Here is a 26,759-nt window from a genome sequence, read left to right as displayed (position 1 = left end):
TTCATGCTGTTTGGTTTATACAAAGAGTGGACACGGAGCCTCTGTCTGAGTGAAGCCCTGAAGACTGCGCCCAGAGAACCTCCAATTTTCATACTTGTCAATACCTGTTTGGAAAATTAGAACAGATGGCGGAGTCTCACAAAGGCAAGTGAGATTGGGATCTAAAAATCAATGGGAAGCTGTGTGCGAGCGCACTGTAGGTCCACAAGTCAAGAGTTAAAAATCTTGAACATACGATAGTGTGTTCCTTGGGTTGTGAGGATTAGGGGCATGCCTGTAATCCTGCGCTTGGGAAGTAGAGACAAAAGGGTCAGGAGTCCAAGACCAGCTTTGGCACTAGGAGATTTTGTCACACACACACACACACACACACACACACACACACACAAACCTAATGAAACAAAGCATAAACCCATTCTGCCTCTCTGATAAATAAATATTAAAAAGCAAAGCTGAAAGTGATGTCACGCAAATGCAATCCCAGCTGTGTGGGAGACTGCAACAGAATGGTCAGGGCTAGCCTGAACAACACAGAAGACCCCAGCTCAGGCTGGGGAGGTAGCTCAGTGCTCAAGTGCTTACCTGACACAGCTTAATCACCAACGCAAAAATGAAAACAAACCAAAATCTGTTTCGACTAAAGACCCTGCCTGGCCATCAGAGTCTTTAAATCTAACACTTGGGATTTTGAGGGAAAAGGATTTTAGTTTTGTGGGATGTTTTTATTTGTTTGTTTGTTTTCCCTGTTTGTTATAGATACACTCTGCTATATGTTCAAATGCACACACACAATTAAATAGATGGTGGTGGGGACCTACTTGGGAAGAGAAAATAGGGAAAGGCTATTTGGTAGAACACTTGTGCAAGCGTAACAACTTGCATTTGATCCCCAGCGTCCTCATAAAAGCCAGTGTGACAGCACGTTCCGGCAATGGTGCAGGGGAAACAGAAACAGGGTGCTCCTTGGAGCCTGCTAGCTAGCTAGCCTAGCTAGATCTGTGAGCTCCAGGTCCAGTAAGAAAGACTGTCTCAAAAAATAAGGTAAGAGTGATTATAAAAGACACTCAACATCAACCTCTGACCTATACACACACGCACACATACATGAACAATACACTGTGATTAAGGAAGACACTGAACATTGACCTCTGGCTTTCACACACATGCCCACAACACTAGAAAGCAACACTATTAAAGCACACAGCACTATAAAAGGGAGAAATTCATCAAGGGCATGGCAAGATGGTTCATCCTCCGATGCTTATAACACAAGGCTGACCACCTGAGTGTGATCCTCAAAACCCAAGGTGAAAAGAGAACTGGTTCCTGAAAGTTGTCCTCTGACCTCCACACCTGCACTGTGGCATGTGCGTCCCAGCACTCACACACAGAATGACAAAATAGAATGAACCAGCAAGGATGTGGTTTGAGAAGCAGAGAGAGGACTCTGAGTGAAATGTCTGCTGTGCAGTCAGGAGGTCCTAGGTGTGGATCTCCAGTCCCTAGATAAAAGCCAAGAGTCTCAGCACATCTGTAACCTGTGCTAGGGTGCAGAGGAGGGGAGATCCCAGGGGCTCAGGCCACCAGCCTAGCTAAAGCTGCAAGTCTCAGATTCAGTCTCAAAAAAGCAAGTGGAGCACAGTCTATGAAGACACCCGATGTCAACCTGTGGTTTCCACATGTGCAAGCATGGTCAAGCACACCTGAACACACACACACACATATTACATACATACACACACATAAATAGAAATAAAAGAAGCGCTATGAAAATACTTTTCTAGAATTTAAAATAAGGCAGCGAATGCACAAGAGAAACCAGCACCAAGGTACAGAGCCTGAAACTTCGGAACTCCAGAAACAGAAAGTCAAACTTGCTAAAGAATAGCTGCTCACTCAGGGTTAGTGTTCAGAAAGCTGTAAGAATGTTGCATATCGGTCTGGGGTAGTTAAGAGTACTGGCTGGGGCTGAGAGATGGTTCCGTAGTTAAATGCACTGACTGCTCTTTCAGAGGTCCTGAGTTCAGTTCCCAGCAACCACATGGTGGCTCATAACCATCTGTAATGGGATCCGATGCCCTCTTCTGGTGTGTCTGAAGACAGCTACAGTGTACCCACATACATGAAATAAATAACTCTTTAAAAAAAAAAAAAGAGTGCTAGCCATTCTTTAAGAGGATCCAATTCCCAGCATGGCAGCTTATAGCTATATATGCAAGCAAAACCCCAATGCACGTGAGATAAAAATAAATAAAATTTCCAGGTGGCAGTGGCAGCTTGTAATCCCAGTGCTTGGGAGGCAGATCCTGTTCCAGGACAGTTCAGTCTCAAAAAATGAACGAACAAAAGAAAGTTCCAAGCAACAAACTAGAAGCAAAATTATCTGATACTAGGGCCTGGAAAGACAGCACAGTGTCTAAGAGCACCTGCTGCTCTTTCTAGAAAACCTAAGCTCAATTTTGTTGTTTTGTTTTTTTCAAATATTCATTTAAGCACTCTAATTTGAGTACTTTTCTGTCTCTTAATAAATTTGCCTTTTATCAAAATCAGAGTTCCAGTAAAGTGCTGTAGCAATGTGTGTTTTAGAGACTGGGAGGAGTTGCCCTGTGAATAAAAACTGGCACTTGTCCCATTCAGGCTTTTATCTGTTTTTCCATGTTTATACCTCATCTCTTCCAGCATCACTGGGTGTATTGGGTTTGAAATGCACAGGGGTTCTGTGATGAGCCTGTCCGTCCTTCATCCCTGGGATGTCTTCCCTGTCACTGCTGGGAACATTGGGGTAAGCTGTGGAAGGCAAGATTGGGCTTTTATATCCATGTTCCTCAATATTTGTATTCTCTTTGGCCCACAGATCGGGGACCACAAATTCAGTGCTCACCGGATCGTCTTAGCGGCCTCCATCCCGTACTTCCATGCTATGTTTACGAATGACATGATGGAGTGCAAGCAGGATGAGATTGTAATGCAGGGAATGGACCCAAGGTACTGAGCCTGAGCCCCCATCACCCTTCCCGTGGCCACACCCCCACCAATGCAGGGAATGAACTCAAGGTACTGAGCCCTGAGCCCCCATCACCCTTCCCGTGGCCACACCCCCACCAATGCAGGGAATGAACCCAAGGTACTGAGCCCTGAGCCCCCATCACCCTTCCCGTGGCCACACCCCCACCAATGCAGGGAATGGACCCAAGGTACTGAGCCCTGAGCCCCCATCACCCTTCCCGTGGCCACACCCCCACCAGTGCAGGGAATGGACCCAAGGTACTGAGCCCTGAGCCCCCCTCACCCTTCCCGTGGCCACACCCCCACCAGTGCAGGGAATGGACCCAAGGTACTGAGCCCTGAACCCCCATCACCCTTCCCGTGGCCACACCCCCATTCAGCCTGAGCCTTGGACCATATGGGGGCCTGCAGCAGGTGTATTGGAGCTGCTCCACATACACTGTGAGGAATTAACAGGCAGTGAGCACCTCAGCCAGTGACCTGAGGTAGGGTGAAATGAAAGAGGTTCGCTGGCTTGACAGATCTTGTTGTGTCGCCCAGTCTAGCCTTGAACTCAGCTAGAAATCCTTCTGTCTCTATTGCCTGCTGGTGTTGGGGTTATACATATGTACTGTCATACCTTACTTGTGGGAGTTTTGATGGTATTTGATGTATTGTATATATTTATTACTCTACATTTCTGAGCTGGAAGAATACTTTTTCCAGTAAACATTGTGATACATTTTATTTTCATCAGTCTAGAACTATCTTAGCCATTAAGCCTTCTGTAGTATGGGAATAAACCGTTTTGTTTTGTAATAGTCTTTTTGTCGGCTGCCCTCAAACAGCAAGCACCTTGTCTCAGCCTTCCACATGGATTTGTAGGTAGGCACCACCACAGTATGGCTACTGAGCACTTGAACTGTGGCTCTGAGACAGAAGATCTAATTTTTAAATTTACTTAATTTTAATTCATTTAAATTTAAACCGAAGCAATTATGTGGATAATAGCCACTGTATTATAAGGACAGCATCTATCTAGAATGTGGCAAACTTAATAGTCACTTGATGGCTCAGAACATTGAAGAGAATGGGCTAGGCCTAGCCTTTCAGTGTCTGAAGGAGCTGTGTACACGACCTAAGTACTCAAGTGCCTCACTGAACAGCGTCCAAGTTGTGAATAGCTCAGGGCAGAAACAGTGGTATGTAGCTGGCAGTGAAAGTCATGTGAGGAAAGCAAAGCAGGATGGGGTGTATAGCTCGGTTGGTAGAGTGTTTCCCTGGCATACACAAAGCCCTGGGTACAATCCCCAGCAGGGTGTAGAGTATGGTAGCACACACCTCGAATCCTAGCACTCAAGAGGAGGCAGGAAGGTAAGAAGTTCAAAAGTCACCTTTGCCTATGTAGTGAGTTTGAGGCCAGCCTGTGCTACATGACCTTTTTTCCTTAAAAAAAAAAAAAAAGAAAGAAAGAAAAAGGAAAGGAAAAAAGAATGAATGAATGAATGAATCTGGAAGGAGATGGCACACACCTTTAACTCCAGCACTCAGGAGGCAGAGGCAGGTGGAACTCTGTAGCTTGGTCTACAGAGCTAGTTCCAGGATAGTCAAGGCTAAAAGAAGAGATCCTGCCTTGAAAACAAGCAGAACAAAAGAAAGAGGAGGAGAAAGAGGAAGAAGTGGGTGGAAGGAGAAGTAAAAGTTAGCAGAGGATGGCGGGTCGGTCAGGAAGATGAGAAGATTGAGTTGTCTGGAGGGACAGTCCTCCGACAGAGGGAGCAGCCTGGGCACCAGGCGAGAGTGTACTTAGACTGCTGGACACAGTGAGATCGGCCAGGGAAGAGGGTTATGAGATCAGGGAGAAGAGGCCAGAGCTTCCCGGCTGGAATTTCAATCTCATTCTCCATGGGAACAAATACAAAGTCAAAAACATAGTTAGAAATCTCTCCCTAAACATTTGCTCCAAAACAATACTTTTTAAAAATTTATGATGGCAATAGTTTATAATAGCAATGGTTATAGTGCCTGATAATAAAGGCCATAAGTTAGAACATATTCTAGTATTATTATACAGCAGCCATTCCAAAACAGTGACTGTGAAGCTAGTGTAGCAGAATGAGAAGGGATTAGTAAAACACTTTACGACTTTGTCCACATTGACTACAAGTATGGATGGACAGAGGAGCAAAACAAGAAAGACAGCCACCATTAGCTTCTTCAATAGAGAGATTGTAAATGATTGTTTCTTTATTAGGATTCTGAAAAAGTACATGTGGACAGTCAGTTATTGTTTTTGTTTGTTTTGAGACAGGTTCTCGCTGTGTAAACCAGACTTGCCTACCTCTGCCTCCTCTAAAGGGTTAAAGGTTTGCACCGCTACTTCTGACTAGGATGAATCTTTGGCTGTGATGAAATAGTCATTCCATTCTAAATATCCTGAATAAAGTAGATTTTGTTTGTATGTTTGAGATGTTGTCTTACATAGTCTAGGCTGGACCTTAAACCTGAGATTCTCCTGTCTCAAACTCACAGGGTGTGCTGCCGGATTTTCAGAGGGGATTTGTTTATTTGTGTATGTGTGTGACTATGTGAGTGTATGCACACATGTGGGTGTGCATGTGAGTGTGCCTATGGCAGACACCCGTGGATGCCAGAAGAAGGCATCAGATTCCCAGAAGCCAGAACTGCAGGCATTTGTGGGACACCCACTTGCTACATGGGGGCTGGGATCCAAACTTGGTCCCAGAGTCATTTCTCCAGCCTCAAAGGAATTTTTGAACATGGCTCATCTATTCTTCAGGTAGTTTCTTAGTGTTCTGCTGCTGTGAAGAAACACATGGCTACATCAGCTCTTATAATAGAAAGCATGTAATTGAGACTAGTACAGTATCAGTGGCTTAGTCCATTATCATCATGGCAGGAGCATGGTGGCACACAGGCAGACATGGTGCTGGAGAGGCAGCAGGAAGACAGACACTGGGACTGCCTTGAAAACCCAAAGCTCAAGTAGTGCCACTTCCTGATGACCAAGCGTTCAAATGTATGAGCCTTTGGAGGCTGTTCCTATTCAAACCACTGTAGTTGTCCTGTCAGTTCAGTCAGGACCAAGTGGCCTGTGGGCCAGGACTCATCTCTGAAGTGCTTCTCATGCCTTTCCTCTTACTTCTAGTGCGCTGGAGGCTCTCATCAACTTCGCTTACAACGGCAACCTTGCTATTGACCAGCAAAACGTGCAGTCCCTGCTGATGGGGGCAAGCTTCCTGCAGCTGCAGAGCATCAAAGATGCTTGCTGCACATTCCTCCGAGAGAGGTGAGCAAAGCAGATGGTGGGGGCCTGCTCTGCTCTGGAATTCCGGAACCCCTGCCACCTTGCTGAACTAATGGTGTGTCCAGAGTGTTTTTGAGCGATGATCTGGGAGTTACTCTGCTCTGTAGACGTGGCATTTCTTGGGATCAGCACTGTGCAGGATCCAACTGTTTGGTCACTTACATACACTCTTGTGGCAGGACATAGTCCCTTTTCAGTCTGACCAGCAGTTCATTTCGCTAATTTCACCCCTTTTTTAAATTTTTTTTTTTTTTTGAGAATTCCTTATGTGTTCTGTATTTACATCATTTTCATCCCTCTCCTCCCGTGCTCCCCAGCTTTCTCTCTCCTCCCGTGCTCCCCAGTTCTCCCCATGCTCCCCAAGTCCCTCTCAAATGATGACTTTTTTTAATCATCTGTGTATGTATGTGTGCATGTGTGTGTGTGCATATGTGTGTGTTGTGTGTTTAAATATAGTTTGTTGTCTCCATTTAGTGTCGCTTATAACTTAGCTAATTTCTCACCAAACTAACTTAGCGATCTATTTGGCACTCCTGAACTGTTTCCATGGCCATCTCCATGTTTGTTTAGATTCCTAACCCTCATGAGTTCCTCGACTTTTCTATACTGCAGCTCATCCAGAGCCCACCTATGTCTGCCCACTAGAAGCAGCCATTGTGAGGTCTTTTAGGGTGATGACCATGGGTTATACTCCTACAATTCTGCTTCCTAGCAAAGGGTGTCATGGGTTCTTGTGTGACCTTTTAACTGATCAGATAAGCCCGTTCTTCCCTTTAGGGGACAGTACTCGGTCATAAGCTAAAGGCCATTTAATCACCAGAGATTTGGAGGTGAGAGTTAGGGCTGGGCTATACACAGGCATGGAAAAACCGGACGAGCTCCTTTGTGTATATGGTGTTCTCTTAAATCCAGGCTCCATGTTTAGCCTGATGATCTGTGTTCCTTCCACCTCAGCCCTGTCATCAAGAACATCATCCTCTCAGAGCTGACCTCCCCTCCCCATCCCACTCTACCAGTCCTAACCACTGAAATGGTTTGTGGCCCCTGTGGGTGTCCACATCCGACCTCACCGAGCACTGCCATGTGCTCACTGACACATGACCATGGCAGTGATGTTAAGTGTTGCGGAGGGAACCCTTGTAGTTAGTGACAGTGCAGCTCCGGGGCCAGGCTTATCCCTGCCTTAAGATCTGCTCTAGATCTCTCTCTCTCTCTCTCTCTCTCTCTCTCTCTCTCTCTCTCTCTCTCTCTCTCACACACACACACACACACACACACACACACACACACATTTGGAAAATGGCTTGCAGATGCAATGGGCACTATCAGTTGCCATTCTTTACACTTTCACCAGTGGGCAACAGTGCCACCTAGGGGCTCTTGAGGTCATTGCTGCAACACCCGACTTGCTATGTATCATAAAGCCCTTTCTCTTCAAGATGCTGAGCAGCTGGATGAGGTGGCACACATCCTTAGTCCAGCATCCAGGAGCAGGTGGAGCTGGATGAGGCCAACTTGATCTACATATCACCTCCAGGCTTCATAGACCCTCACTGAAACAAGGACAAGATGCCCAACAGTTCCTTTTCTTCTTTAGATAGGTCTTACCTTGTGACACAGGCGGCCTTACGCTCATGACAGTCCTCCTGCCCCTACCTCCTGAGTAGAATTATAGGTGTGTGGCACCTCATCTGGCAAAACAACAAAACAACAACAACAAAAAAAAACCCAATTACTTTATTTAGACCGGTGCAGTTTTTATGTGTCTTATTCCCATCTGAGGAGCAAGTGCTTAAGCTTAACCTTGATATTCCGAGTCTGTCTTCAGTGTTTGCTCATTGGTTTGGCCCCAGGCCCCTCCTTCACCACTGCCTTTCTTCCCGCCATAAGCCCCAGAGCCTTGGCCAGCCGACTGATTTCTCCCAGCGATTACTGCTTCCGTTCCTTCAGCTTGGCTGTGGGATGTGTGAGAACTTGCAGCTCCCTTCTTCCGTGTGCGTTAGAGGACAAATGTGTGGGCTTCCTTGCTTGAAGGTTGGTTGCCAGTGTCTTGAGGAAAGCCACCGTGGGCATGAGGGCACAGTGCTGCAGTGCTCCTCTGGCCTACGGCTCTTCTGCTGTTGCCCCCCTACACCCTTCTCATTTTGTTTTGGTGTTTGTTTGCTTTGACTTGTGGCCCTTCTCCCAGCCTGCAGATGTATGGGCCTCCTGGTTTTTAGACACTGCTTTGATTTTTTTTTTTTTTTTTTTGGCAACTCTTCTCCCAGAACTGGATTGGTTTAGTAGTTTCTTTCCCCTCAATATACTGGGGAGTCAAGCCCAAGTCATTGTACACGATAAGTGCTCCCTACCACTGACCTTCACCATCAGCCTGAGCTAGATGGGAAATCAAATGTGTCACTGGCACAAGTCGGTGACTTCCGCAGTGGCACATCACTACACCCACAGTCTCCTCACGGACAGAATTGAGCTGTCAGTGAGCAGAGGGGCGGTGGGAGGAGCTAGTGAAAGACAGGCTCCTGCAGGTACCTGCACACGTGCGCACATACTCACACATGCATGTAGTTAAAGGTGCTAAAATAATGTTTTAAGCCAGGTATGGTAACACATACCTTTAATCCCAGCACTCAGGGGGCAAAGGCAGGCAGATCTCTGTGAATTCAAGGTCAGTTCTGGGCTACAAAGTCCAGGACAGCCAGGGCTCTGTTACAGAAACCCTGTCTCAAAACAAAGCAAACACACACACACACACACACACACACAAATATAACAATTTTGCAGAATGAGTATAAAAAGCCTAGCAAAGTATTTTAGTCACTAAGATGATAATAATAGCTGCTGCTGCTGTTGTTTCTAGGGTTCTGAACTCTTAGATTCATACAGCCTCCCTCTACCCAAAAAAATAAATAAATAAAGTATGCAATGGTCCCTGTATAAAGAGGGTGACTCATCCATGCCTTTGGTGCCTTCCTGGTGCCCAGAGGTGGACTTGTTCCCTGAAGACTCAGAATCCAAAGCATCCGGCTTGGTGACAAAGCTTCCCAGCACATGCTCACTGTCTTCTCATGTCACAGGTCACAGGACTTCCTGACAGTCCATTTCACTTGGACATGACAAAGTCACATATGCCCCAGGAAGCAAAAACTTGAGGCTAGCCCATCTTAAGTTGATAACCGAGTCATGTACCTCACACCATAGGGAGTGTCTAACAAAGCTGAGAACAAAACTTCTTCCATGGCTGGACTCAAAACCATGTTGAGAGTGATTGAAGATAATACTGTTCCTTCCTCTGATCCTTCTCTTTTCATCTTATGCCGAAGGCTTCACCCCAAAAATTGCCTGGGTGTGCGCCAGTTTGCCGAGACAATGATGTGTGCTGTGCTGTATGATGCAGCCAACAGCTTCATCCACCAGCACTTTGTAGAGGTGTCTCTGTCCGAAGAGTTCCTGGCCCTGCCCTTGGAAGATGTGCTTGAGCTGGTGTCTCGGGATGAGCTGAATGTGAAGTCAGAGGAGCAGGTCGGTGAGCACAGCGGCCATCTGCACAAGCAGAGCGCACACTCCTTCCCCTGCCCATCCTTCCTCTCATCCATTCTTTCTCCCGTCCATCCTTTCTCCCATCTATTTTTCCTTCCATCTTTTTTTAAACAAATTATGAATGTACAATTTTATGTATTTCAGGGCTTGTTTTGTTATATGTATTTTCCTAAAATCTTTTCTATATTTTAGTATCTAAATGATAGTATTTTTATCAGCTACATTTCCCTTATTCTTAGAGCTTGGGCTAATTCTAATTTGTTTTTAACTTAACGTAAGGGTGTTCTGCCTGTGTGTATGCCTACCTGCCAAAAGAGAGCATCAGGTCCCATTGGGAGAGAGCAAAGCCTCCATCCAGTCCCCAGTACCACATAAAGCCATCTCTCCAGCCCTGGGAAGCTCTTGAAAGCTGTTTATAATCATTTTGTATGGTGGAGTTATTGGTAAAGCAGAGTAAAAGTCTTAACCTTCTAGGAGTGGTCAGGAAAAATTAAAATAAGAGCAGAGTGTTATCAGCCAAAGAGCCAAGAACGCACCATCAGCAGAGGTGCAGTGTAAGTGGCCTTAGGGGGGCAGTGTGTGCTGTCTGGGACAGAGAAGGCTGAGGGCTGGCAGTAAGGACATTGCATGCAGAGTGAGAAGCTTGGCTCAGCAAACATGGGGTCATCACTACTGCCTGTGCTCCTGAGAGGTCCAGTCAAAATTTGAGCCACTTAGGATGTTTGCAACCAAGAGCCCTAGCCTGGTTCATTGGGTAAAGAGTTTGTTCTACTAAACGGGGGACCTGAATTTGAATCCTCAGAGCCTACATTAAGCTAGGCACAGCAGTAACCTCTGTTATTTTAAGAGGGGAAGTAGAGACAAAAAGATCCCAAGAAGCTTGCAGCCCAGCTAGTCAGCCGTGCACAGTTAGCAAGGTGGGAGACTAGGACTGACCTCAAGGTTGTCCTCTGATCTCTGTACACGTGGTACTGTGTGGCAAACGTGGGGGAAGGGAGAGTAACCTGCTGTGAACAGTGTTCAGTGGAGAGGACAGGGAATAGGAAAATAAAGAAGACAGAACCTGGGATGCAGAGGTTTTGCATAAACTGATCGCCTATGACAAGCAAGTTTATTAAGAAGTATAGCATTCTGCTGGCAATGATAGAGTAGACCTTTAATCTCAGCACTCTGGAGACAGAGGCAGGCAGAGCTCTGAGCCCAAGGCCAGCCTAGCCTACAGAGTGAGTTCTAGAAGCACTCAAACAAACAAAAAAGAAGAATAGTATCTTACATATTGTTAACAGCAGGAAAATGCGCTATGGTCAGCAGGAAGCTAAGTCAGTGTGGCAAGAGAACACAGGACGCTTCAGACGCAGCTGCCTCAGGACTGACAACTGCAGTCTTTCAGGGGAAAGGCGACTTCCCAGGAACCAAAACCTTAATTTGTTGGCTTGGCCTCAGCCCCATACTGGACCTTGCCAAGTCTGCCAGAGCTTGAGTTCTCTTTGTCCTTTCATCAGGGCCTCTGAGAATACCTTGGATTGGTCTAGCTTCCAGCACTAGGAGGCCGCCATTGAAATGTTAACACAAAGGCAGCTAAATTTCTTAAATATCTGAAGAGATTCTGTCCCATCCTTGACTGTTAGTGGCCGTAAAGAAATTGATCCTTAGTTTGGCAGCGTGGACATAGACTTAGAACAGAGTGTTTGCCTCCTGGGCAAACAACGATTGTATCCCAGAGCCGCTCATGTTATTTTTCCTGAGTGGCAGTCTGAGTTCTGAGGGCCGTCAACAGGTGATAGATAGTCCTGTGTTCGAAGCTATTAAGGAAGGTTCCTAGGTGGACAGTGATCAAAGGAACTGACCTGGGCTGGAATTTAGAGCTGGCTAGGTGTAAGATCAACAGGGAGAAAGATATTCTGCTGTGGTGCAGAAAAGAATCAATGAAACCCAGGAAGCTTTGACAGTAACCCAGGCTTACATTTAAAAAGGTGGACCTAAGCTTGCTTTGGTCTCACACACCTGTAATTCCAGCACTTGGGGGGGATCTTGAGTCCTTGTAGGCCAGCCTGGGCTGCAGAGAACATCCTATCTCTAAAAGGACTGGGCCTAAGAGCATAGCTCGAGATGTGTGAAGAAGGCTGTGGATTCCGGTCAGGAGTGGGAGGAAAGATGGCTCACCTGAGGACCTGTTTCAGTACAGGCAGTGGAAGAGCTGAGACTGAGGAGGCCGGAGCGTGGTCTCTGGGTAGCTGCAAGAGCATCTGCTCTTTCCCACAGGTTTTTGAAGCTGCATTGGCCTGGGTCAGATATAACCGGGAGCAGAGGGGACCATACCTGCCCGAGCTGCTGTCCAATATCCGCCTGCCTCTTTGCCGGCCCCAGTTCCTATCAGACCGAGTGCAGCAAGATGACCTGGTACGGTGTTGCCACAAATGCAGGTAAGTTCAGGTGGCCTTGTCCAGGACACGGCCCAGGGTCTAGGCAAAGAAGAGGAGTTGGCCGCCTGACCTAGCTCAGGGGAGGAAGACTTTGGAGCAGCCAGTTAACTCACACATTGCTCACAGAGAGATGCATGCCATGGAGGAGCAGAAGGGGCTTTTCTTCCCTAAGGCATCTGTCTCTGTGCTCTTCATCTTCATCCACTGAGAGTTACGAGTGTACACTGTGCATGCTACCCACACTGGCAGCTGACTCGATAGTGCAAACAGGGCTTCCCGGAGGCTCCTTGCTTTCTTCAGTAAATAGTAGTTAGTGACTAGCCTCTGATGAGTGATAGAAGGTGGGGGTGGGGGATCTTGTTTACCAGTGTGTGTAACTTCTACCTAGAGCCAGCAGCACAGAAGATGGGTGTTATGCAATTAAAACAAAGAAAGGCCTGTCTTGTTACAGTCACAATGCAGAGTTGGGGTTTGGTTTTTTACACACATTCAGTTTTGCATTATTGCACCCCTAGTTGGGATAAGCAGGTTCAGGGGGATGTCAGTGGTGTGGTGCAGGTATGTCAGGAAGTAAGGATTATGTGGCTAGAGGGAGCTGAGGCCCTGTGTCTGAAGGGTAATACCGAGATATAAGAACTATTCTGTCAGCAGTAGGTAGCTATCAAAGAAGGTGCTTAGAGAAAAGTGGTTTTGAGGGGCTGGTGAGGCAGGTGAGGGCCTGGGCAGTCTATCTAGAGAACTTGGCAGCAGTTGCTGAAGTGCAAGAGAGGGGTGATTGACTGGAGGGTGTGAGCCACGGATGGTGATGGGGCGGGAAGGAGAGCTAGGTCTGAGTGCTGGTAGGAAGTAGTCTGCTTGAGCTTCCCCAGACACTCCCGCTTTAACCCCACACTGTTTTCCCAAATCACACCTGGTTAGTGCCTGTCAGGAGTAGCTCTGGCCATCCCGGCTGGGGTGGCCTTGGCTCTTCACCTTTGAGCATAGCTCAGTAGCCTTGTGTGGCTTCCCTTGCTCTCACCTGAGTTCCTGACATTACACCTCACATAGGGGCTGGGGATATAGCTCAGTAGTAGAGCATTCGGGTGTGTTTGTGGCCCTGGATCCAATCCCTAGCATATGAGACAGACAGACACTGGTAGACCGAGTTGTCCAGATTTTCCTAGACTCCCTACACCAAGATCTGGAGGAGACTCATAAGTGTAACTGTGGACCTCCTCTCCTAGCATCTTACACCTCATTCCAGGGACCTGGTAGATGAAGCAAAGGACTATCACTTGATGCCAGAGCGCCGGCCCCACCTGCCAGCTTTCAGGACTCGGCCTCGATGCTGCACATCCATCGCTGGGCTCATCTACGCCGTGGGGGGCCTCAACTCAGCAGGTATCTTGCAACTCCCCTTTGCAGAGCCCTTCCTAGAACTCTTTGAATGAAGAATCTCCTCTTTATGCTGTTCCGTCACCTGTCCTTATCTTAAGATATTGGAGAGTAGGCCTCAAGTAGGGCTTATTATGTTTTCATAATATTGAGTTGATGTTAGTGCTAAAGGTGCCTTCAAGAATTAGGCTTGACAGTCCGGGGATGCTGACATACGCCTATCATCCCAGCACTTGGGTCATGAAAGTAAGAGGATTGTGAGTTTGGAGCCACTCTGAGTTTCACAGTTAAGACTGTCTCAAAAAAGAAGGGAAAAGCTGGCCAGTGTAGCACCTGCTTGTATCTAGTACTTGAGAATAAGAGGCAGGAGGGTTACTGTCATCTCAACAACAACAAAGGGTGGGAAGGGGAAGAAGAGAAGAGAGAAGCCAGGCACACACCTGTAATCCCAGTACTTGGAAGGATCCCAAGACCCAGGCAGCATAGACTGTACAGTGGGACCCTGTCTGAGAATTGTGTAAGTCACCATAGCTGAAATTTACAGAGGAGGAGGGTGAGCCCAGGGAACTTGAGCAGTGTACACACACTGCTCTGGTCAGAGCAAGGACTGGGACTCACCCTGAGTCTTAAACTGGCACCCCTCCCTTGTGCTGATTATCTGCAGCATTTACTCAGCTCTAGAACGAGTACAGGAAGGAATCCACCCAGTTCTATAACTAGGCTGTTCACTCTTGCATACACATCAGACTGAGATAACCCAGTACCCCAAGCTGCTGGTACCCCAGGTCTGTAATTCTTTCTGATTCCTCCCACTGCCTCCTGTGAAGCCCCCATATGTCTTACACCCACCCATTATCAGCAGCCCCAATACACACTGTAACCCCAGTACTTCAGAGACTGAGGTCTGAAGTTTGAGGCCAGCCTGGGCTACAGTTATTGAGACTCTGCTTCCAAAGCAAAACAGTACAAAACCACCGTCCACCATTACCCATCACTCTTGTACTACGGACAGTCAACGTTTCTAGGAAAGCCTCCTGGAGGGTCAGGGGGAAGTTGACAGCTCTGTTCTCAGCTAAGGTTAGGAAAGGTAGCCAGCAACCTTCTGCTTGTTAACAGCGTGGCCTGGAAAAGAGAAGTCTTCAGTACCAAACACAGGATGTAACAAGTGCTTGGTGCACCTGGGCCACAGGGAAGAGAATTGTTTGAGCTGCCCATCAGGATCTGAGGAGGATGGGAGGGTTCAATTATCATTCCTGGTCTCTGTGACTGCTGTTGACTGATTTCTAAGTATATTCTAGAACCACGCTGGGGGCCGTCTGTTAGCCTTTCATGGCACATTTAAAACGGGGTGAGGACCCAAAGCAGCAAATGCTTTCTTTCCATCTGAGTCTAAAATCTTTAGCTAGAGGTTTTAGTGGGCCCACTTACTCTGAGTAGTTCATGGGAAGAGCTAATAGAACCGAGTCAAATGTTCCGTATAGTCAACACCCAGTAGCTGTGATCTAAACAAGTGGTCTCATTTGTTTTAATTTGAGTAGCAAATTTTTATGCAGGTGATTCCCTGAATGTGGTGGAAGTGTTCGACCCTATCGCCAATCGCTGGGAAAAGTGCCATCCCATGACGACAGCCCGAAGCCGTGTGGGTGTGGCTGTGGTGAACGGGCTTCTCTATGCTATCGGGGGATATGACGGTCAGTTGCGGCTGAGCACCGTGGAGGCCTACAATCCTGAGACGGACACATGGACCCGAGTGGGGAGCATGAATAGCAAGCGAAGGTATTCTGGAAGCCAAGTGCAGGCTGAGCACACACTGAGCATCTGGGGAGCCCCATGTAGGGGCACATAATAAAGTAAAATGCAAGTTTTGGCCTGGGGAAAGCCTGCTGCCAGGCCAGCCACTGCCAGCACCTCCTGGGAACAAGCCCCCATCTGCTTAAGCATAAAATACCTGCCTTGTCCTTTGAGGAACTTGGGGAGCCAAGACATGGACATGTCATGTAAGTGCCAGCTAAGGACTGAAAATGTGTGTTCTGGAAGATTCCAGGAGGGCGAGAGACTGGACTGGAAGATCTGGAAGATCTCAGGGAAGAGGTGGGATTAAAGGTGAAGCCTGAAGGATAAGGAGTGTTAACCTCATTAGTAATGGAGGAAACCCAAGGTGGCTTTCTTCGTGCTTTCTTTCTCTTGCTATCCGTACACCCTCACTGCCCCTGAAGTACATGAGTAAGGCAGTGTCACACACTCTCCAGGCGTGAGCACATGTGTATTCACAAGGTGGACTGAACTTGTACATCATCAAACATGGTCTAGCTACCTGTGTCTCCCACACTTCTGTGCTCTCACATGTCCAGAATATAACTGGAGGACACCATGGTAACCCATGTGTCACCTTCTTAGTCCAGAGATGACGGGCAGTGTCCTCCCGTATGGCGGGCATGCACTGCAGTGGGGGGCCCCACACTATTTAAAGGGTGTCTGTCAGGCCACAGCAGATGAGCAGTGTTCCAGCTCTCTGCGTAGGGACTGAGGAGGAGAGAAGCCCGGGGTCCCTGGACATGTAACCAGAACAGATCCATTTTAGGAAGGAGAATAATGTGCTGTTCTTAAAGGATACTCTGAAACCTACCCGCCAGTTGCTCTTAAATGGTTTCTCTGTATAATTCTGTGACCTAACTTTTGCCTCACAGGCCCATCCTCCTTGTCATACTTCTGGTTCTCTACTTGGGAGATCACATGACTGGGCTGGGGGAGAGAGGGAGGTGCTGAGTGATGGCATGCATGGCAAGGCGGAAGTTAGTGTGGAGGGCTTTGCCACATAAAGGTGATGCATACATTCCAAGGTCAGCAGTACTGGCCGGAAGGACAGCAGAGTCACAGAGCACACAAGGGTCTGTGCACATTCCTTTCGGAAGAAGCAATGCATGCACAGGATGTGCTTCTTCCAAGAATGTTCTCAGAGTTCTCTTTCCCTCGCCACATTTCTGTGTCTCCCCCTCTGCCCTTGGACATTTTGCAGCTTTTTGTGAATGAGGGACCCCTTTTCCATGTCCCAACCACAGGTGGCTCTTTTAGTTTGACAGCAGCCTGTAGGCCCTCCTTGTGTGTCTGCTCTGGGAGACATTCTTGCTTTGATGTAGGGGATTTGGTAAGTTATTTGAATGGGAGGAAAGTTCTCCGGACATTCCTCTCCTTCTTTGTGGCTAATACCCTGATATTAGCAACATAGACCCAGTTCCATTTGTCCCTCTTAAATTACACGTTCCCTTAAGCTGTTCTTAGTCACTTCTGTGGTGACATCCCACATGGCTCTCCATCCTGCCAGTGACAGCTTCCCCTCTGTCGCTTTCCATCTTGTTTCCATCTTGCAAGCCACCTCTGGGGTTCTTGTACTGGCTTGTTCCAGCCCATGCTGGCCAGCGAGCTCCCTTCTCTAGCATTCTCCTTACTTCTTACTTGACTGTTGTTTATGGTTTAGGATTGATTCATTCTCATGTCATTGCTCAACTCCTGACTTAACTGCCTTGTGTTTGGGACTAAGGCTGTAGCTCAGTGGTAGAATGCTTTCCTAGGTTCAATCCCTAATATTACCAAGAAAAAGGAAATATAGTTACTTCACGTGTGTTTCACATCCATGCTGATGTGTTTTACATCAGTGCCTAATAAATCATTTTCTTAGTGACCTTTCTTAAATCTCCTCTTGGGGCAGGTTCAGAGTTCTGTTACTGCAGTTTGACTCACTATATGTACTTGAAAAGTGGCAGTTGTCTGGTGTATTTCTCTTTCCTATTCAGCCCCAGCTTTGTTTTAGCCTCTGTAACATTGGACACAAAAACACTTTGTCAGGTAGCTTGGCATTGTCGTTTGAATTCTCACAAGGTTTGAGTAGGGTGGAAGGTTATCTGCGGTCACGTAGCATGGGTAATCAGGATTTTAGGGAAGCTTATGTGTGGAACGGGGGACTCTGGGCTTGTGTCATTTAGCTCTCAGGCATGCCCTCGCTAAGCAGCCTTGAGAAGAGAGCCCATCTGGCCATGCTAACAGCAATTCTTCTGTATAACAAACAGAAGCTGGAATCTCTCCACAGCCCAGAGTCACAGTCACGGGGGACTATGTAGAGCCCGGGAGTCACAGAGGGCTGTGTAGGGGCAGGAGTCACAAAAACACAGGTTAAACTACAAAGGAAATTACACAGGGAGTCAGAGGGAACACACAAGCACATGTAGCTACGGCCTATTTTGTACAATATACCACAAAAATCACTATTGAAGTCACAATAAAGACCTTTCGTGTGTTCCAAAGGGTCCCTGTTGGTTCAGAGTTGTCAGCAAGATTCATAGCACCTTACCTCATGGTGACACATAAGTACCTGTAATTAGGAACTTTGGCTGTTCACTTGTTATTTTGTTGTTTGACTGTTTTTTTTTTTTTTTTTTTTTAAGACTCTTGCTATGTAGCCCAGGCTGCCCTCTAACTTGAGTTCTCCCTGCCTCAGCCTCTTTAGTCCTGGGATTGCACCACCATACTGAGCCTCTGTTCTCTACTCATAACCTATTGCCTAGGACACCATGCCTTCCACAAGGCTGACAAAACAATGGTGGATGAATAAATGCAACATGTGTCCTAATAAAGAAGCCACTCTTGGGCCCCAGGGCTAGAAGATAGTGGTTCTGAAGCATGTGGGACTTTTTAAGAATATGATTAGACTCTACAGTTAAATTAGGCCAAGGCCCAGAGTCTGTAGGTGGGCAAAAGTGCTTACTACACAGTCCTGACAAATTGAGTTCAGTCCAAAGAACTCACAATGGAAGGAGAGATCTAGCTCCCAAATGTTGTCCTCTGATCTCTGCACATGCATGCACACACACACACAAAATAATAATAATAATTTTATTTATATTTGTGGGGGTGTTTTGCCTTTATGTATGTATGTATACCACATACCTATCTGGTACTTGAGGAGGTCAGAAGAGAGCATCAGAACTGAAGTTACAGATGGTTGTGAGCCACCTTATGGGTACTGGAAATTGAACTCAGTTCTCTGGAAGAGTAGCCAGTGTTCTCAATCTCTGAGCCAACTCTTCAGCCCCCCAAAAAACTCTCCAGTTTGAGGTAAATCAGGCTAGTCATGATGGTGCACACCTGTAATCTCAGCAGTTGGGAAATCGAGGCAAGAGGATTAGGGGCACAGAGCCATCCTCAGCTACATAAACAAGTAAATGAACCTACCGTGCTGTGGGGTGGGAGGTGAGCCCTTCAGGCAGATCAAGGACTGAATGCCTGAGGGGGACATAGCTTGTTGCTGAGACTCAGATTCGGGGGAGCAAAGAACCACTGAACAGCTGTTGATGTTCTGCCCTTACCTGGTTGTGTCCCTGGGATTGGGTCTGTTCTAGAAAAAGACAGTTGGCAGATTAATGTCTTAGCTTGTGTGAGAGGCTGCTGGGATGACCATTCTGTCTGTTTCAGTGCCATGGGGACAGTCGTGCTGGATGGACAGATCTACGTGTGTGGAGGCTATGATGGTAACTCCTCCCTCAACTCTGTGGAGACCTACTCACCTGAGACGGACAAGTAAGGCTGACTTGTATCTCATCAGTCTCAGCAATCCTCCTGCCTCAGCTTTCTGGTGTGCTGGGATTACAGATATAAACCATTACACTCAGCCCACCTTTCTCCACGACCAGGCCTTTGCACTCACTAGGCTTCCAGCACCCCCTACCACCACCTTTTGTTTTAGTTTTGCTTTGCTTTGTTGGACAAGAGTTCTCGCACTCACTGACTCCCATAACTCAGCCGCAGAGACATGCCGTGGCACCTGGCTTAACGCTTCTTCCAGGCAGGAAGTGACTTAACAATGCTTGCATGTAATCGATTTTTAAATCTTTGGTTAAAGGCCAGACATGGTGGCGCGCGCCTTTGATCCTTTCACTTGAAGGCAGAGAGGCAAGTGCGTCTCTGTGAGTTCAAAACCAGTCTGGTCTATATAAGTACATTCTAGACCAGCCAGGGCTACAAAGTGAGACTTGTTTCAACAAAACAAAAATCAAAAATATTTTTAAAAAATTCTTAGGCTAAGTGGAATTTCAAAAGAGCTTAAGCCAGGCATGTGGTTCATGCCTGTAATTCCAGGACTTGAGGTGGAGTCGGAAGACTCAGGAGTTCAAGGCTACATGAACCCCTTTCACATAAACAAAGGCTGGGATACTCTGAATCATTTATCCATTGGTCTGTGTCTCCTTGTTACATAGATCCACTGGTGGAAGTGCAAGCACGGGGTAAGGAATGTCTGGAGAGCTTGTTCCACGGCAGTGCGGCCTGGAGTGAAGGCTGTGTGGTCAGATAAGCCTGGGCACTGTTGGCATCTGTTTCCTGAGAGTCTGTCTTTTCACCATACAAATGACATTGCAAAAGAAAATCCAGCAGTGAGGAATCCTGTTTGAATGTGTGTTTTCTGTAACACTCATCACAACCGTGTAGATGCTTTTGTGGAACACTAGGAACACTGGCAATGCCCGGCTGAGTCACTCGCTCTAGTGCTTGTATCCTCCCGTCTCAGATAACAGTGTAAGCAGATGGGTTGAACGAACTCATCAGCATGTTTCAAAGCCAGTGTTCTGTTGCCTAACCAACTGACTGCAGTTCTTATCAAGTAGAAAGGAGGCTGGTCCTCCCTGGTGCTTTTTTGGTTATATCTGTAGGAAGGTCCCCACTGCTCAGTTTAGTGCACTGTCATCACTTTCCCTGGAGGTCTGTGTCTGGAGTTCTTGGCACCGTGTGGGGACATCCATCGCTCTAGGGCAGAGGTGCAAGGGGACTCACCAGACAGACGGTGAGGCTGAGGGGATGGCTTACATTTATAAATATTTGCCTTGCAAGAATAAGTCCAAAAATGACAGGCGTGGGGGCTCATGCCTGCAATCCTGGCTGAGAATGTAGAGACAGAAGAATCCCTCAGAGCTTAATAGATGAGCTCCAGGCCAGTAAGATGCTGTGTCTCAGGGCTGGAGAGATGGCTCAGTGGTTTGGAGCACTGACTGCTCTTCCAGAGGTCCTGAGTTCAATTCCCAACAACCACATGGTGGCTATTAACCATCTGTAATGGGATCTGATGCCCTCTTTCAGAGTATCTGAAGACAGAGTACTCACATACTTAAAATAAGTAAATTTTTTAAAAATGCCCTGCCTTCAAAAAAGGAGGTGGACATAGTTCTGAGGATAATACCCATCTGGCTTCCATGTGCACATTCACATATGAATGTGTGCCTGCATGCATAAGCACATTCATATACATATGGTTTTATTTAAGAAATTGAACAGTGGTAAATCTTATCCTAAACAAGGAGACAGTGGGGCAAGAAGGGATTGCAATAAGAAACACCTCACTATGTGCTGTGGTAACACCTGAAAGTGGGTAAAATCTACAGGGTAAAGAAGCAGAGCAAGAACTGGGCATGGTAGCTCATCCTGTAATCTCAGCGCTTGAGAGCTACAACAGGAGGATTGCCTCCAGTTCAAAGCCAGCCTGAGTTACAGAATAAGAGCCTTTCTCAGCAAACAAATAGAACCACCGGGCATGCAGGCACATGTCTTAAATCTCAGCACTAGGGAGGCAGAAGTAAAGAGTTCAAAGCCAGCCCAGTCTACAAAGTTCTAGGACAACCAAGGCTACACAGGGCTACAGGTTTAAAAACAAAAGAAACAAAACTCACACTGACGTACTTATGCATTGCCTGAAAAAAGACAGTGAGGAACCATGTCAGAGACTGGAAAAGCAATTCCCCTCCCCTTGCTGTGTGGGATTGGGGTAAAGATGGCCTGAAAGCAAGGCCATGCATGCCAAGCTGTAGCAGTGGCCCAGATGGGGGGCCAGAGATAAGCAAGACTAGAAAGTCAGCTAAACCAGTACTTGTGGACCACAGGAACGCTGAGAGAGCCGCCAGTGACACTCTGAGTAACTTGGTAGGTGGCGGTCTCATTAACAAGACCAAGGAATGCTAAGTGGTTGCAGATGTGTGTGGCAGGTCTTGTTTGAGTGTGCTGATTTCACACACCATACTGACTGGCTGTGGGTCTGAGCCTTGGGGGAGAGGCATAGCAGCAGGCAGAGTGCTGGGAGAAGTGAGAAGAGAAACTAGCAGGACACAGAAAGACAGAGAAATTCGCCTGTTCCTGGCTAAGCTGTCTTGGAAGGTCAGGAACACTGGATCTCATGTTCCTACTGTTCCCACAGGTGGACAGTGGTGACTCCGATGAGCTCAAACCGGAGTGCTGCTGGAGTGACAGTCTTCGAGGGCAGGATATATGTGTCAGGAGGCCATGACGGCTTGCAGATCTTCAGCAGTGTGAGTCCAGCCCCTCCTGGGTGACTTCCTCCATCCTTGGATTTTTTTTTTTTTCCAAATTCAGCTCTGGGGTGGGGTGTAGACCAGTTGTATATTGCTTATCTAGCATGTACAAGACCCAAGACCCTGAGCTCAATTGTTTCAGCCCCATTACTGCCAGATACAGATTTCAGGCTGTCTCCTACATCATCTAAAATTCTTCACTTCAAGCTGGAGAGGTGGCTCAGCAGTTAAGAGCTCTGGCTGCTCTTCCAGAGGATCTGAGTTCAATTCCCAGCACCCACATGGTGGCTCACAACCATCTGTAATGGGATCTGATGCCCTCTTCTGTCATGTAGGCAGACATGCAGAAAGATCTCTCATGTACATAAGTAAATACATCTTAAAAGAAAGTTAAAACTCTTCACTTCTAGACAGTCACGTACACAAGGAAGCTAGGGTGTAATTATCCTGGACTTGCCCCATTTAGGTGTGCATGGGTTGCTGAAAAGCCTTTAAAAACCCTCAGCAGAGTAAGCCCAGTGGAACGCCAGGAGTGAGTTCTGGACACTCTGCTGGGCTCAGCAGCCATGCAGTAGTGGCTCCAGCATCAGTCAATTCCAAGGCAGAAAGTGCTGGGGACAGTCGCATGAGACAGTACTCACCTTTCAGCTTCACCAGCACCTAAAAGCCCTTCCTTGGGAAGATCCTTTCTTCATTTCCTTGCATATGCCTAGAAAGTACCAGCGTAGTGTCAGAGCAGGTACACAACATCTAAAGAGATGGTGTCAGAGCTAGAGTGCGTGCGACCTGAACTCCCTCTCACCAGCCTCTCCCAGTCTGGCACCGTGTGGGTTTCTGTGTCTTGGAAGGTCACCCCACAGATGAGGCCTTGTTACTGACCGTGTGGTACCCTCTCTCCCTGCTGCAGGTGGAGCACTACAACCACCACACTGCCACCTGGCACCCAGCAGCCAGCATGCTCAACAAACGCTGCCGCCATGGTGCCGCCTCCCTGGGAAGCAAGATGTTTGTTTGTGGGGGCTATGATGGCTCTGGCTTCCTCAGTATTGCTGAGATGTACAGCTCTGTGGCAGACCAGTGGTGTCTCATAGTACCCATGCACACACGCCGGAGCCGGGTCTCCCTCGTGGCCAGCTGTGGGCGCCTCTATGCAGTGGGAGGTTATGACGGACAGTCAAACCTAAGCTCCGTGGAGATGTACGACCCAGAGACCGACCGCTGGACTTTTATGGCCCCCATGGCATGCCATGAGGGAGGAGTTGGTGTGGGCTGCATCCCTCTTCTCACCATCTAAAGAGAGGATGGGATGCGGTGGGTTAGGGATCTGGTACAAGCATAGGCGCTTCCTTCCAGGGGAAAGTCCTCTCAGAAGAGGCAGTGGTGGATCAGAAGACAGGGTGTCATGTGAGCTTGCCAGAGGGACAGTTTTTCCAGGTGCTTAAGTCCTCTCTCACTGTACTGCCCTTGTGACCTTAGGTTCTCAAGATGCACAGCACAGGATAGGAGTCCCTCTGGGTCCCACAGCCAGTAAACACGGAAGTGCTTTGCTGGTCCCTGTACTCAGGCTCCATCCAAGCCCAGGGAGCACCTGCTGCAGTGCTGGCCCAGCTCCCACTTGGCCACAGAGCTGCGAGTGCTCATGTGCGGGAGGTCTTCCAAGCCGATGCTTCTCCTTTCCTGCTTGTCTGCAGCCTTATTGTGGCCAGTCTGCCATGGGAAGCTGCAGTGTCCAAGCCGTTTGGGAAGTGTGGGGTGAAGTCGAGAGAGAAGGGGCACCCTGGTGTTCTAGCTGCCTGTGGTGGTACAGCTAAGCAGCGTGCTGTGTGCACAGGCTTTCCCTTCACCATGGGCACAGAGGACTTGGTCCCTGTCTCCAGTAAGCAGGGAGAACAGAAGTCTTCCCCATGCCTGATTTTTTTTTTTTTGGGGGGGGGGGGGAATCCAGTGAGATCTTTCTCCGGAGAAAGAGAAGGAGAAGAGAGATGCTCGAGAGAAACTGGAGGAAATGGAGACATGAAAATGTTGGAGAGAAACTGGAAGGAAAAGACTTGAACATTTTTCACAGGAAGAAAGCATAAAAGACACTAAAAGCAAACATACGTTTAAATGGAAAACCACCAAACATGACAACGGTGGAACCCACTCCTGCATTCGGATCCCAGGGTCCCAAGTCCTCCTAAAGTAGTTGGGGTTCCCTCTGAGCCCCACAGTGTGTCTGAAATCAGGACATTCTTGACTGACCTGTAGCAAGGTGCTCATGGGGTTTGGCCTCCTCACCACTGTCAGAGGACTTTTTAAACCATAGGCTTAGGGAGCCATTTCCTGCCATTCACCTCTACCCGAGCTCCCAGCCGTCACCCCATGGTTACCTCCCACCACCACCCAGCGCTCCCACAGATCCCCACTCCCACATACATCCCTTTCCTCTTTGGCCAGCAGGAAACAACATGTCTGCCCTTTGCGCTTACCCACCCACCATCCTTGACTAACTTCCTCATCACAATGCTTCTGGAGCACACTGACCATTTGTACCTCTAGGACCTAACCAGGGGCTTGCTCCTACCAGCCATGGACCAGCTTGGTCATGTGACTTGTCTGCCCTGCCATTTCCCTAGTTTCCATCCATTTGCTAACCCTGGTGTCCACCTTCTCTCCAGCCCTTGGCAGACTGACCAGCAAGAAGGGCCTTTACATTCAAGCAACAAACGCTGGCGTCCTGATATAAAGGCCTACAGACTTTAAAAAAAAAAAAAAAAAAAAAAAGTCTTTTGCTGCTGCAAGGAAGAGATTTTGTTTCTTCCTCTAATCTTGGCAAATGACCTCGTGAAGAGACTCAATGCTCCTCCTTCCTCTGGATGGGACCTTAACCATAGCACAGAGGGACCCAGAGAAGAGACTTTGTGTTACCAGTGCACTGGGCAGTGGGGCAGACCTTCAACTGCTGCTGCCAAAATCCACTTTCCTAAAACTCTTCCAGAAGGGACGAGAAGGATATGTGTTTTTAGCCCCAAACTGGGTCTTAAAGAGTCTGTCCCACTGTCCGCCTGATTGATTTCTTGCCCTTTGCCGCCTACTTGGATCAGCCTAAATGATGGTTCAGAAAGGTGATGTGAAGCCTGCGGGTATCCCTTTCCCTGGACCATCAGGGTTACCAGTGTGTGCAATTGCCATAGATTCAGAAGGAAGGACTTTTGGTCCCTGCAACTTAAAGAACTGGGCCTCTGCTATAAGCACTTGAAAATAATGTTTTTATCTCAAAAGACTGAACAATCTGATAACTGATAAATTCTAACTTGGCTCCCAGTGGAGCGCCAGCATTTCTTCCTGCCCCTCGGTTTGCCTGCTGCGGCAGACTGGGGCACCATGGGTCTTGGTTTCCTCTTAGTCCTATTAGGAGGAGTGTATCCACGCTCCTCTTACTGAGTCCTTCTGTGAATGTACTGCCCAGCCTCGACTGTAAAGGTGCTGAGAACCAGTCAGTGGGCTCCCAGGCGGGCCTCCTGGGTCCTTACGATGCTAGCAGGCTGCATCACTGGAGATGATATACATCTTCCTCCGGCCTGCTGCTGTCGGATTAGCCTTCCTGCATCCACACCCACCTCCTAGTGTACAGCTTACACGGAGATAGTGTTTCCAAGAACAATCAAGCCAGTGTTTTGATCTAGGCTCTGAACACACATGAGCAAACAGGGACATTTCCATACTCCCCTGTCCGAGGGCAGGTGGCTAATCTGTCTCATCCGTGTTAGGACAGAAGAATCATGTGAAAACAGACGTCACTCAAGGACACTGGAAAGAATGTAACAGGAGGTGGGTCCGACACACATGGTGGACCATAGGGTCTGTCCACTGTCCTTCCTCATCTCTTCTGTCTCTGGGCTTCTCCAGAGATCACAGCAGGAGAGCTGAAGACCAGCCTCTGATGGAACTAAGGAATCCTGACCCTCTCTACCCACAGCTGTTTCACAGAAAACTTTTTATTTATAGGACGCATGTCTTTTGTGTTAAGAAACCAAAGAGAAATAAAGCGAAACTCCTAATACTCTTGCCTTTTCCTGACTGAGTGTGTGTGTGTGTGTGTGTGTGTGTGTGCACCCAATCCTGTGCATGTGTGTAGAGGCCAGGGGTTGGCATCCAGTGTCTTTTCTTGAGTACTTTACACCTTAGATTGTAGAGCAGGATCCTTACTGAACTTGAAGCTCATCCAATTCAAGTACCGAGATTGCAGCTGCACACTGCCACACCCAGTGTTTGTGGTGTTTTTTACCCGGGGTGCCCGGGATCAAAATCAGGTCCTAAGGTACTTAACCGTTGAAGTCAGCCCTCTCCTGACTTATTTTTAAATATTAGAAGTAAGTTAAGTTTTTATTTGATTTGGTTGAAAAGTACTTCAGACAAGTTATAAACATTCCCATGAAAATACAGGAAAAGCCAAATGAACCTCTAGCAAAAGCAATCTTTGAGAGGTTTGAATGAGACATCCCCTGTGAGTCTCGGACACTTGAGTACTTGGTCCCCAGTTAGAAGTAAGGATGGGGAGATGTGGCCTTGCTGGAGGAAGTGCACCACTCGGGGCAGGTTGCCTCCAGCTTCTGGGTCAGGTCAAGATGTGAGGTCTCAACTGTCCCTGCTTCCGTGTCTGCCACCCTCTGCCACAGTTCCCTGGCATGGTGGACTCTTCACTTGATCTTAACCAAAAGGCCGAGAAGCAATGCGTGATGGATCTCTTACCCCTCTGGAACCGTGAGCCCAGATAAACACTTCTTT

General features: G+C 47.7%; 1 protein-coding gene across 3 annotated transcripts in view; it reads left to right on the top strand.

The window, feature by feature from the left end:
* KLHL18 (kelch like family member 18) overlaps positions 1-25,999 on the top strand; it is a 49,581-nt gene extending 23,582 nt beyond the window's left edge. The window contains exons 2-10 of one of the 3 annotated variants that reach the window (XM_080934730.1): positions 2,855-2,985; positions 6,155-6,295; positions 9,634-9,832; positions 12,113-12,273; positions 13,517-13,653; positions 15,186-15,423; positions 19,114-19,218; positions 21,878-21,989; positions 22,900-25,999. In XM_080934730.1, coding sequence (XP_080790856.1) covers positions 2,855-2,985; positions 6,155-6,295; positions 9,634-9,832; positions 12,113-12,273; positions 13,517-13,653; positions 15,186-15,423; positions 19,114-19,218; positions 21,878-21,989; positions 22,900-23,286 — 1,611 coding nt within the window. In that variant the 3' untranslated portion in view covers positions 23,287-25,999. The remainder of the gene's footprint in view (positions 1-2,854; positions 2,986-6,154; positions 6,296-9,633; positions 9,833-12,112; positions 12,274-13,516; positions 13,654-15,185; positions 15,424-19,113; positions 19,219-21,877; positions 21,990-22,899) is intronic. The other 2 variants (XM_080934731.1, XM_080934732.1) reach the window with 2 other exon arrangements.
* Positions 26,000-26,759: the final 760 nt, after the last annotated feature.

The sequence above is a fragment of the Micromys minutus genome (assembly GCF_963924665.1).
Source record: "Micromys minutus genome assembly, chromosome: 21".
Lineage (NCBI taxonomy): Eukaryota > Metazoa > Chordata > Mammalia > Rodentia > Muridae > Micromys > Micromys minutus.
The sequence above is the reverse complement of the archived record's forward strand: the minus strand, read 5'-3'. Positions and strand labels throughout refer to the sequence as shown.